Source organism: Mixophyes fleayi, chromosome 2, assembly GCF_038048845.1.
Source record: "Mixophyes fleayi isolate aMixFle1 chromosome 2, aMixFle1.hap1, whole genome shotgun sequence".
Taxonomy (NCBI): Eukaryota; Metazoa; Chordata; class Amphibia; order Anura; family Limnodynastidae; genus Mixophyes; species Mixophyes fleayi.
The window spans coordinates 190590174-190604193 of NC_134403.1; the positions used below are offsets into that span (position 1 = coordinate 190590174).

Sequence of the window (14020 nt, forward strand, 5' to 3'; positions counted from 1 at the left end):
TTTCCTGATTCAAGACTAAAAAGTATTTTGTTGACAAATTGCTTCAAGCAATAATTATCTAGGTACTTGCCTGTGGTCCTCTCTTTCCTTCTCTTGAAAGTCCTGGCTCCCCCTGAAGGGGAAATATATAATACAACAAATTATATACAAAGTCCACTATTATTATTATTATTGTTATTATATTTTATGTATATACCATATGCATGGAAAGATTAATAAAAAAACAATTAAAACACTGAAAAAATGTGATTTGTTCAAACAGGGATGATATAAGATCTTAACACACTAGAGTATTTTTAAATCAAATTTCAGTGCATTTGTAAAATCTAGAAACCTAACAAAATATGCTAATATATTGGGCATTTTTTGCTGCTTAAGTTTAAGTAAAAGGGCCATGAAAACAAAATATATAAAAACCATTCATATTAATATAAATCCATGTATCTTTAGCCAAATAGTGTCATCACATTATAAACACGGTGTTAAATGCATATCTTTCACCCAAGCTAATAAGGTATAAAGTTGAAAGTGGCCGGATTGGCAAAGTCTAGTATCATCTGAATAAACACAAACTAGGGGTGTGCACCGGCCACTTTTGGGGTTTTGGGTTTTGGGTTCTGATTAGCTTGAGGTTTTGGGTTCTGATTTGTTTTGCCAAAACACCCCACGAAAGGTTTTGGTTCTGATTTTGGGTTTTGGGTTCTGATTTTTTTTTAAAAAAGCATAAAAAGTGCTAAAATCCATATTTTTGGGTTTTTTTCACTCCTACACTATTATTAACCTCAATAACATTCATTTCCACTAATTTCTAGTCTATTCTGAACACCACACACCTCACAATATTGTTTTTAGTTCAAAAGGTTGCACCGAGGTAGCTGGATGTCTAAGCTCCATCTAGGAGTGGCACTGCAGTGGCAGACAGGATGGCAGTTTGCAAGAGTTTGCTAGAGGTGCAAGATGGAATTGTCCTTGGGCCCTCCCACCCACCCTGATGTTGTTGAAATAGGACATTCGCACTTTAACAAACCAATCAGGAACAGTTAACGTAGTTTAATATCTGGTACTAATATTTCTGGACTGCAGGAACAGTGAACGTAGTTTAATATCTGGTACTAATATTTCTGGACTGCAGGAACAGTGAACGTAGTTTAATCTCTGGTACTAATATTTCTGGACTGCAGGAACAGTGAACGTAGTTTAATCTCTGGTACTAATATTTCTGGACTGCAGGAACAGTGAACGTAGTTTAATCTCTGGTACTAATATTTCTGGACTGCAGGACTATCTCTGATCGAGATCGTGGAGGAAATTGGCGAGGAGGGTGTTGCTGGTGTGGATACAACAGGACCAAGGGATTTAGGTGTCCCTGGACTGCTGACGGTCCTAGCCACAGGTCCTGAACTAAACAATGAATTATGAAGGTTCTTCAGGTGACGTATAAGGGAGGATGTCCCTAGGTGGCCAAGATCCTTACCCATGCTTATTTGAGCTTTACATAAAGTACATATGGCCATACATTTGTTGTCAGGATTGGGATAGAAATAATTCCAGACCGAAGAGGTGGATTTCTTGGTCTTCTGGCCAGGCATGACGATGGGCTTTTTCATCCCATGGACAACAACTGTTTCCCCCCCTGGTGCCTCATTTAAGATAACCACATCAGCATCCTCCTCGTCAAGTTCCTCCTCAGCGCCAGCTACATCAATATCCTCCTCCCGGTGTACAACATTCACACCTTCATTATCCAAATCTGTAACTGGACTGTGGGTAATCCTTCCAGCATATGCAGAGGGCGTGCTGCAAATGGTGGAAGGAGCCACCTCTTCCCGTACAGTGATGGGAAGGTCAGGCTTCGCAACCACCAACACCCTTGGACTCGCCTTGGGGATTTGTGATGCCATCTCTTTAGAAGGCAGAGTTGTTTACTGTGTTGTTGATGACAGCTTAACTCTCTTAAATTTTTTAGAGGGGGGGAGGAGGAGGAGGGCTTAGATCCTTGGGTGAAGCTGAACCACTAGTCATGAACACAGGCCAGGGCCTAAGCCGTTCCTTGCCACTCCGTGTCGTAAATGGCATATTGGCAAGTTTACGTTTCTCCTCAGATGATTTAAATTTTCTTTTTTTGCTAATTTTAGTGAACTTTGGCTTTTTGGATTTTACATGCCCTCTACTAGGAGATTGGGCATCGCCCCTTGTCAGACAACGTTGATGGCATTTCATCGTCTATGTCATGACTAGTAGCAGCAGCTTTAGCATTAGGAGGAAGTGGTTCTTGATCTTTCCCTACTTTAGCCTCCAAATTTTTGTACTCCATTATAGTTTAATCTCTGGTACTAATATTTCTGGACTGCAGGAACAGTGAACGTAGTAAAATATTGCAGTACTAATATTTCTGGACTGCAGGAACAGTGAATGTATTTATGTATTGCAGTGCTAATATTTCTGGAATGCAGGAACAGTGAACGCATTTTTATATATTGCAGTAGTAATATTTCTTGACTGCATGAACAGTGAACGTAGTAAAATATTGCAGTACTAATATTTCTTGACTGCAGGAACAGTGAACGCATTTTTATATATTGCAGTACTAATATTTCTTGACTGCAGGAACAGTGCACGTAGTAAAATATTGCAGTACTAATATTTCTTGACTGCAGTAACAGTGAACGTATTTATATATTGCAGTACTAAAATTTCATGACTGCAGGAACAGTGAACGTATTTATATATTGCAGTACTAATATTTCTTGACTGCAGGAACAGTGAACGTATTTATATATTGCAGTACTAATATTTCTTGACTGCAGGAACAGTGAACGTAGTAAAATATTGCAGTACTAATATTTCTTGACTGCAGGAACAGTGAACGTATTTATATATTGCAGTACTAATATTTCTTGACTGCAGGAACAGTGAACGTATTTATATATTGCAGTACTAATATTTCTTGACTGCAGGAACAGTGAACGTATTTATATATTGCAGTACTAATATTTCTTGACTGCAGGAACAGTGAACGTATTTATATATTGCAGTAGAAATTTTTATAGACATTTTTTATAATTTTTTTATATATTTTAATTATTTTTGTATACTTTTTTTATAATTTTTTTAAATTATTTTTGTATAAATTTTTTTATAATTTCTTAATTTTTTTTTAGAACTTTTTAATAATTTTTAAATAACAATGGCCTTAGCAGAACAGAGCAGAGGACACAGCACCACTGGACTCAGCAGGACAGAGCACTGGACAAAGCACCACTGGACTGATAAGCAGGACAGAGCACACCGCAAAGTAACCACTGGATTAGCAGGACAGAGTGACAGGACACAGGAGCAGGAGCACCACTAGACTGATAAGCAGGACAGAGCACACCACAAAGTAACCACTGGATTAGCAGGACAGAGTGACAGGACAGAGGAGCAGGAGCACCACTACTACAACCTTCCCTGATCTGACCCCTAATGAAAATGGCGGGCGCAAGCGGGGAACTTATGACATCCGAGTCTCGCGAGATCCGACGCGAGACTTGGACGTCATAGCCTCTCTTTCGTTTTTTTTTCCCCCGGAAATACCCGAACAGTGCTCGGATCCCGTCGAATCCGCACTGTTCGGGTGGGCTCGGATTAGCTCAATCCGAGCCCGCTCATCTCTAACACAAACGTGGATAAATATTGCATTTTATAATGTGAATTTGCAAAGATTTGAAAATAGGCAAAAGGGAATAAAAAACAATCATAATTTGAAGTACAAATACAGAGGAAAATAGTGAATCGTATACTTATTGGTTCATTGTCACTATTGGCATAGACTTAATAGAATGTATTGGATGTTGCTTGGTGCACTCACTTACCTGCTCACCCTTAATTCCTGGTGGCCCATGTACGCCAGGTAGACCAGGTTGGCCCTACAAACAGACAGAATGATTAGGGAGAAGATTTAGTGAGATAACAGAAATATTAAATATTAAAGTGTGGCTCACCGGCCTTCCTGTCTGTCCCACTCCGGGAAGTCCCTGGTCTCCTTTAGCTCCTGGTTTTCCTGGTATACCAATAACATCTGCGAGTCCATCCAGAGATACTGGACAGGAGTCACAGGCATCTCCCTGTAAACAAGATAAATATTGGTGGGTAGAGACCACTGCCAAAATATTTTAGCCTTTTTCATAGCAATTTAACTGTATAAACTTTTAAATAGCATACATTTGGCAAAACAGATCATTTTACAAGGCCACATACCAACTGGTGTTTATTAACATTTTAAAATACATGTACCTATTTACCCATCATTGGCGTCTGCCAGCATTGTGGTAGCATTACGTTTACATTCCATTTTTTGGAACACATCTTGTTTATCCCCATACATTTACAATGGGTAAACACATTGTGGAAGCCTACAGTGTGCTTCAAACGCTGTAATAACAAACCCATTACCAACATTTTAGTAGACTGTATTTTCACTAGCATTAAAAAATGATAACCCAACATCGTTGGGTACCTGGTGAAGCAGAAGGTAAAGATGCAAACTGTGAATTGAATCCATTGACCATCATTATGTAGTGGGAATGTAATGTTGAGTGTCCACACTATTGCTGTATTATGTGTTTAGACAGCCATAGAAGAATCTGAGAGGTAATGAAGAAGCATATTTGCAGTTCTGGGGGTAAATGTGTCTAGCTGAGAGTTTTCCTGTGGATTTGAAAAGTGGAGATGTTGCCTATAGCAACCAATCAGATTATAGCTCTCATTTTGTAGAATGTACTAAATAAATGATAGCTAGTATCTGATTGGTTTTTCAAACCAGCCGGAAAACTCTCAGCTTCATACATTTACCTCCTGATGTTCCTCAGCAACAGGAAATAATATGTTTTTATCCCTCCTTACAACTAATATAATCGGCCTACACAAAGTCATATTTTTCTTTATTTCCCATATCATATCACTGACATCTAAATATATTTACTATTGACTTTCCTGCCAAAGTTTAAGAAATAACACCATATTTTTGTTAGATTATGTTTAGGTAGCTGGTGAACAACACTGGAGAAATAATGGTTTAATGGAAACAATAGTTAACGTGTCTTTAACCAGCTAGTGTAGGTTGTGTAGTTTGTAAATTGTTACAAACATATGTACTTATGCACAGAAAGACCTAAACATTTTTTCACACATAATTCATTGTTTGCTATAAAGGAAATTGAATTTGAGCAAAATGTTACTTGAAGTCACAGCATGATGGGAAGTGTACTAAAGAAATATGATTTCTGAGACTTCAAATGCATCTGGTTTTTGTCTTGACTTCTTCACATCTTTCATATGATCTGAACGGCTACTGTATCTATACTAACATGAGACTGAGTGTAACATAACAGAGATCACCTTTACATCATACTCTCACCTTCTCCCCTTTGAATCCAATGGGCCCTTGGATTCCTTGTTCACCAGACAGACCTGGTTCACCTGCGAGCCCTGGCACGCCATGATCCCCTTGTTTGCCAGACTCACCCTGTATCACAAGTAAACAGTGTGGGGTTACAAGAGTGTGAGTTACAACAACCTAGAAAAATAGAGCCTGAAGAAACAAGAAAAGTTTCCTGTAGTGGGAATATGCATCTTCCTTGGGGTCTTCAACCACTTACTTTCTGTCCTTTCATTCCATTGTCGCCTGGTTTACCCTAGAGACAAAACAAATATTTATTCTTTAGAAGAGACAATTAAGCAGAGAAGAAGCAATTAATGAACTTTTATCATCTACATGACATCATTCCCAGCAAGGAATACGCGGAAATAAAGGTATATAAAACTATGTGATGAAACAAACAAGTTTAGTTGACGATCTAGAGTAGGTGAGTGATGTATCTTTCTCAGTATTGTTATATCACACTCATACAATATGGAAGATGGCTCTATGTTCCCATAATCCTTTATTATAACCCCTTTCCTATTTTCTTCCTCGCTGCAACCATCATCTACTGCTACCTCTCATTCATTTCCTTTAGTGTTGTAATTTGCTCTGTCCATGGTACTCACATTTTTCCCTGGCTGTCCAAATCCAGGTTCCCCTGGTTCACCTTTCTGTCCTGGTTCCCCTGGCACAGCAATGACTGTCTGAGGCATAATTTGTTCCGCTGGCAGAGATGGACACGTAGTGCAAGGTTCCCCCTGCAATAGAAAATAGATTGATGTATAGGAGGCTGCACCTTCATTTGTCAGGAGAAACATTCCACAAAAGACAGAACAAAATAGTAAAATTAACGATATCTGACCTTTTCTCCTTTGGATCCAGTAGATCCTTTGCTCCCCAGGTCTCCTGTTAAGCCCTGTGGAATAATCAAGCTGCTGCGGTTTGTTTGCTTAAAACTCTGATAGTTGTTGATGCTGCCTATCCCACTGACACAGTGTCTTTAATATGAGCTTTTATGACTAGAATTCCAGTTGTGCATTTTGAGGCACTTTATTGCAATGGACCAAAAGTGCAAATACACTATAACATCCCTCCCAAGGCTCAGCAATTATATCCCTCCTAATTTGGCTGTGATGCTATTGGGCAAGGTGACAGTATTAAAAGGTAAACCCACATTGATTGCAATATTGTACTTACTGGTATCCCAGCTGGTCCGACTTCACCGCTATCTCCCTAAAAACAACATGACAGAAGTATAGAATTAATGACTGATCACTGTGTCTGAGATACCTGCACAATCTCAGTAGGTGTGACATGGTAGAACATAAACCACTACATATGCTAATTTGAGTCATTTATCGGTGTAATCAATTTCTAGGCATTAATTCAGTATAGGTTATTGCAAATAGAAACAAATGTTAAACCTGGCCTAGAATGTTATAGAACAGTGATAAGGCTGGGATTGTCAGGTAGGATATTACTCACTAAGAACATGAGGAAGAAATAAGGGGAATCCAACCAACTAATTAGACACATTAAAACGGCAAATCTTTATCAATATTAGTTCACATTTGGAACCAAAATAAAAGCAAAATATTAAAAAGTGCAATGCTGTTTGTGTGTGTGTATAAAACATAGATAGGCATCTTATGCATATCAATCTAAATATACATGCATTTACTTTACACAAGATAATGCGGGTTGGGTATGGTGAATCTGCCGACAGTCACACTGTCGAAAGATTAATTCTGTCAACATGTTTAAAATGTTGACATTGTGATTGTCGACAGTAGTAATGTCGGCAGTCACAATGTCGACTTTCAAGGGCAATGCTAGGTGCAGCCGGCGGACCTGCCAGCTAACCTGCCGGCATTACAGCCATAACATTGATTATAGAATAGTTCATATAAATATAAAATAAATACATACACAAACATAACATTGATTATAGAATAGTTAATATTAATAAAAAAACATACATAGACATTAACCTCAACCCCCCTTCCCTCAAACACATTAATCCTAGTGCTGCTAGCCTAGGTTGGTACTAGCAAAATCGTATCTAATCATATCTAAGTGGGTATCAAATCCTGTAGAGAGATTTCTTATCTGATCTAAAAAGATCCTCAGACACTCATCAATGGTGGTTATTAACCAGAGCTGCATGTTATTTGCCACCAGTGTCTATAAAAGTCCTATAATGATCCTTATTTCATGTAAATATAATGTATATATTACATTTTCTGGCAAAGAGGAATCATCATTTATGAAAACCTCACAGCAGTACATTTTGGCTTTTTGGGTGATTGAGTCTCGCATTGATAATACGTAGTAATATGAATGATGAGAGCACATAAGAATATTAACAGCAATGTATACAATATGAAATAGTTCTTTTAAAGGAGATAACGCATAAACATTTGATGCACGTGGCACCTAAAAATTAATAATAACGATTAAGAAATAGATCAACTCGGGACACTTGTAGTAATTATAACAAGTAGAGATGTTCACTGACCCCCGTGTTTTGGTTTTGGTTTGGTTTTGGATCTGGATTAACTTTGTGTTTTGGTTTTGGCAAAACCGCACTCGCGTGTTGATCCTGAGGTTTTTTTTATTTATTTTTTGCTAAAATCACATAATTTGGCTCTTTTTTTATCCTTACATTATTATTAGCCACTATAACATTAATTTCCAATCATTTCCAGTCAATTTTTGTCAAGTGACAAAAACACTGCTACCCCTCCTGTTTCTGTATGAGCAATGGCACTGAGTAATGGCACTGGAGACTGGAGAGTGTCAAGAACACTGCTATCCCTGTTTCTGTGTGAGCAATGACACTGAGCAATGTCACTGTAGACTGGAGAGTGACAAGAACACTGCTACCCCTGGTTCTGTGTGCAGGACCGGATTAATGGAATGGAGACCCCTGGGATAAGAGGACCTCCATTCCCCCGTGAGCCGCCCCTCACTGCCTCAGGCACTTACCTCCTTCTCCTGTCACTGTAGTCCTTCCCCGGCGCGCTGTAAGCTCCTTACTGAAGAGATCACATGAGAGTGAAACTTATAAGATCTCCTCAGTAGGGATTACTGAGTGCCGGGGAAGGACTGCAGTAAAAGTGCTCAGCAGCATTGATCGGGCCAGGGGTGCCCCCGCCCCGATCAATAATGCTGCTGAGCACTTTCAAGGGCCCCCTGGATGCCTGAGGCCCCTGGGCTGTAGCCCAGTTAGACCTCTGGTTTATCCGGCCCTGTCTGTGTGAGCAATGGCACTGAATCTCCTAGGGAGGGAGGTACTTATGGAATCCAAAACCCGCAAGATCCGACAACGCGACAATGACATTTTGCCTCGATTCAGATCCGAGGACGCGCAAGAGTAATGAGCCAGCTTGTGAGCAGAAAACCGAGCCTGAGCATCTCTAATAACAAAGAGTGTTTTTTTCTGATTGGTGAAATAAGATGTCAATCATATATGTATGTCCTATTCCTTTTTGGCTTAACTTGAATACCAATAACGCACACTGTAGAATTATGTTTTCATGTTTTCTGATTGGATTTAGAGGATGACAATTATGTAAATTGACTCTGATAGGAGGTTTTACCATTTAAATACAATATCCAGAGATACAATTGGGTTTATTTAATGCAAAGCAAAATATGTGTCCAATAAGATAAAGTATATTTTATTGTCATCTAATATAGTTAGAGGAAGAGAACTAAAACTAGGTAAAATTAATTCTGCTAAAAAAGATATAATAGTGTCAGCAGCCCAGTTGGGGGATATTCAGTTCTTGCAGATAGAAGCCCTGAACCTCTCTGTTATAGAACCCAATGTCATGGTTTGAATGTTTTGGGTGAACAATAGAATCAGCAAGCACAGTCTTAATGCTAAGGGTGATTTGTGCATCAAAGCCAATGCTGTATTAGGTTCATAAGCACACAAGCAATAAGCCGAGATAATTAGTATAGCCAGTTGAGTGATGAAGTATGAAAACATAAATGTCCACTCATTATGGACATATATATGTACCTGCATGCCAGAGTGGGATGATAATATGAATTGCTTACTAGGGGATAAATGAGTATGTAAATAAATGTTTATAGAGGAAATGTGAATGGCAGAAATACATTTTCTGCAACAAAAGTTGGCACTTATATACAATAAACCTATCTGCTATTTTTCTGCTATAAACTGATATTTGTAAAAAATTATGGGAAACTCACTATTTCTGATAAGAAATACACAATTCTAAGAAACAAAATGTGAACTCCATCTCCCCCATTATTAATGAAGCAACTGGCAACTAATGTGAAGTTTGTTAAGGAAAAATAATGATAGGTTAATGGCCCAATGCTATTACTCTGTCTAAGATGTGATATATATCTATACATTTATAGATAACAACATTGAATAAGGATTGGTTAAAAAAATCACCCTTGATGAGTGTCTGAGGATCTTGGAGGATAATAGAAAATGAAATAAGAGCAGCAAATCTCTCTATATGATTTGATATATATATATATATATATATATATATATATATATATATACACACACATTATTTGGAAACAATATTTGGCCACATCTGTTAATTATTGAATTGAGATTTTTCAATCAGACCCGTTGCCAGAGGTGTATAAAATCAAGCACCTAGCCATGCAGTCTCCATTTGCAAACATTTGTGATACAAAATGGGTCGATCTGAAGAGCTCAGTGACTTCAAGCGTAGTACTGTGGTAGGATGCCACCTTTGCAATAAGACATTTGTGAAATTTCATCCTTGCTGGATATTCCACGGTCAACTGTAAGTGATATTATTAGAAAATGGAAGCATTTAGGCACAACAGCAACTCAGCCACGAAGCGGAAGACCACATAAAATCACAAAGAGGGGTCAACGACTGCTAAGGCGCATGGTCCGTAAAAGTCGCCAATGCTCTGCTAATTCCAGAGCTGAAGAGTTCCAAACTTCCACTGACTTTAATGTAAGCACACAAACTGTGCGGCGGGAGCTTAATGGAATGGGTTTCCATGGCAGAGCTGCTACATGCAAGCCTCACATCACCAAGACCAATGCCAAGAGTCGGATGGAGTGGTGTAAGCACACCGACATTGTACTGTGGAGCAGTGGAAACGTGTTCCGTGGAGTGACGAATCACACTTCTCTGTGTGGCAGTCATATGGGAGAGTCCTGGTTTGGCGGATGCAAGGAGAACATTACCTGCCCGACCGCATTATGCCAACTGTGAAGTTTAGTAGAGGAGGGATAATGGTATGGGGCTGCTTCTCAGGGTTTGGGCTAGGCCCCTTATCTCCAGGGAAGGGCAATGTTAATGCTTCAGCATACCAAGTCATTTTGGACAATGCTATGCTTCCAACTTTGTGGCAACAGTTTGGGGAAGACCCTTTTGTATTCAAACATGAATGTGCCCCAGTGCAAAAAACAAGGACTACAAAGACATGGTTTTATGAATTCAGTGTGGCAGAACTTGACTGGCCCACACAGAGCCCTGACCTCAACCCCATCGAACACCTTTGGGATGAACACAAACAGAGATTGCGAGCCAGGCCTTCTCATCCAACATCAGTGCCTGACCTCTTAAAGAATGAATGGGCACAAATTCCCACAGAGACACTCCAGCATCTTGTGGAAAACCTTCCAAGAAGAGTGGAAGCTGTTATCATTGCAAAAGGGGGACCAACTCCATATTAAAGTATATGTATTTGAATACAACCTTATTACAGTTCCTGTTGGTGTAATGGTCAAGCGTCTGAATACTTTTGTCCATATAGTGTATATATATATATATATATATATATATATATATATATACTTTCTTTTCCTTTTTCAATGTATTGTGCTTACAATTATCCTAAGTCATTTCATTATAATGTATATAATATAAATCAATTCTATACTGAAAAAAGATGAAAGTATACCAGTGAGGAGGATTTTTTGCTATTTTGAGCTCTCATTTAGTGTTCCATACAGGTATCTTTCATTATGTAGTGATTATGTATAGGTGTCATTCCTGTATTGATCATGCACATGTTTAGTTAATATAGTAACCATGCAGAAGTATCTCCCACAGCTGTCTCTCATCTAATTATTATAAACATGTATCCCTCATCTAGTGATCATGGCACAGGTATCTCTCACTTAGTGATCCTGTACATGTATCTCTTATGTATAGGTATCTTACACCTAGTGGTCATGCACAGGTATCTCTCATGTAGTAACAATGCCAAGGTATCTCCCATATAGTGACCAGACACAGGTATCTCTTATCTAATGATCATGTGCAAGTATCTCCCACCTAGTGGTCATGCACAGGTATCTCTCTACTTGCAATCACGCACACTATCTGTCTAGTAGTGATCATGCACAGATATCTCTCATCTAACCATGTACAGTTATCCCTTATCTAGTGACACAAGCACAGGTATCTCTTATCTAGTGATCAAGCACAGGTATCTCTTATCTAGTGATCAAGCACAGGTATCTCTTATCTAGTGATCAAGCACAGGTATCTCTCATGCAATAATTATGTAGATATACCACTCATCAAGTGATAAGTTGGTGAGCAATAGCTATAAATAGCAACTATATGACAGATACCTTACATGATCAGCTGACCTAGCTGAGAGAGATACCTGTGAAAGATCAAGACATGAGAGATCCTCTTATAAGGTGAACAGAGATACTTGTGCAAGACAACAATTGAGATATATCTGTGATCAATCACTGGAAGAGACACCTGTATTTATTATCATTTATTTGCATAGTGCCACCATATTATGTAGAGTTTTCTAGAAAATATTGAATCATTCATATCGGTCCCTGCCCAGGCGGAGGTTACAGTATCATTTCCATAACACACACAAACTAGGGTCCAATTTGTCAGACGCCAATAACCTACCATAATTTGTTTGGACTATAGGAGAAAACTGGTGCACCGAGAGGATGCCAATGCATACACAGGGAGAACATAAAAACTTCACACTCCCTAGTCGGAGTCTAACTCATGGCCCTAACCTTTGCAATAAGATCATAGGGTACAGATACTGTATTACTAGCTGACAGGTACTTGCACTTTAAAACTAGGCAAGAGAAGTCTAGTTATTTATACATCACCTTTTCTCCTTTGGGCCCTGCAAGTCCAGGTACACCAGATTTACCCTGTTTAAAAAAATAAATGAGGTCAGGATTCGTGTACTTAAAAATGTAAGAACATTTTATATCTTGTAAAACTTGAATAGTTATTTCTATATATAAGCACACATGGATCCTATTTGTACAGCTGCTAATTAGCAGACACTGCAATTAGCTTATTATTAGTATTAAAGCTTTGCAATATTACACTGAAAAACTACATTTTGTTACTTTCTTTAAAAGGTGAGTATGTGATAGGACACAGCGCTTACATATGTTGTGAAGAAACTTACAGAAGTTTTGGTAAGGAATCAAGTTTAGATACAAGTTCAAACAATTATATCAAGATAAATAAAACTTTCCATACATCTATCTTTGTCATCTGAATCATCCTACAAATATTGTTACCTGTGGAACCCAAATTGTTAGGAATCAATGTATTGTTACATTACATTAAATCTAAATATTGTTTAAAAGGTGTTATATCCAAGTTTAATTATTTTTAAGAAAATGCAACTAGCCAGATTGCAAGCTTGAGACAATGCCTTGGGGTATATTTACTAAACTGCAGGTTTGAAAAAGTGGAGATGTTGCCTATAGCAACCAATCAGATTCTAGCTGTCATTTTGTAGAATGTACTAAATAAATGGTAACTAAAATCTGATTGGTTGCTATAGGCAACATCTCCACTTTTTCAAATCAGCAGTTTAGTAAATATACCCCCTTGAGTGGCCAAGCAGATATTATATTTTGAATATGTGCTTCCAGTGCACATAAACTTTGTACTTTTAGATGTTCCCACAAGATATGACAGAAGTAACCATCATATTACAGTCAGAATTATTATATAATAATTATTAAATTGATGTAGATTGGCTGATGTGATATATGTTCTGTGTAACATCTTGAACACTTGCTGATAATCCCTAGACAGTTGTAACTTTTTCTGAAATGTTCCAAAATAATTTTCAATGTACCTTTGGATATTGGTTCATTAAATATTGTCTCCCAAGAATGTTTCACAGCTAAAATTTGATATACGACTCGTTAAGATTAGTGTATAAGTCATATAAACTACCTTCTCCTAGCTTGTAGATATAAGCATCTGAAAAGGAGTTGGAGTTTCCTGGATTATTACCTGAACAGGATCTGAAAATATTTCAGTTGGTCATAAATATTTTGTAACAATAAATCTTTGGGGACATTTATGGAATATTTGTTGCAGTGGAAAAAAGAGTGGTGTTAGTCAAAGCAACCAATCAGATCTTTGCAGTACTGTCTTAAAATGCACTAGGAAAGTGACCGACTATGATTGGCTGCTATGGGCAACACCACCTTTTTCTACTGCACCATTTTTTATAAATGCTCCATACTGGCTACAGTAGCTAAACTTTCTATCTGTGCTTATGTTCAATTCCAAAATGGTGTGTGGCATATAAATAAGTATGTGACTTAGAAATGTC

General features: G+C 38.1%; 1 protein-coding gene across 6 annotated transcripts in view; it reads right to left on the reverse strand.

Moving 5' to 3' along the window:
* The window catches only part of COL16A1 (collagen type XVI alpha 1 chain), a 133090-nt gene that overhangs the window by 37806 nt on the left and 81264 nt on the right, over positions 1–14020 (reverse strand). For all 6 annotated transcript variants that reach the window (XM_075195178.1, XM_075195180.1, XM_075195177.1 and 3 more), the window contains exons 26-34: positions 12540–12584; positions 6602–6637; positions 6267–6320; positions 6031–6162; positions 5640–5675; positions 5399–5506; positions 3984–4106; positions 3855–3908; positions 71–112 (exon numbers count right to left, since the gene is read on the reverse strand). In XM_075195178.1, coding sequence (XP_075051279.1) covers positions 71–112; positions 3855–3908; positions 3984–4106; positions 5399–5506; positions 5640–5675; positions 6031–6162; positions 6267–6320; positions 6602–6637; positions 12540–12584 — 630 coding nt within the window. The remainder of the gene's footprint in view (positions 1–70; positions 113–3854; positions 3909–3983; positions 4107–5398; positions 5507–5639; positions 5676–6030; positions 6163–6266; positions 6321–6601; positions 6638–12539; positions 12585–14020) is intronic.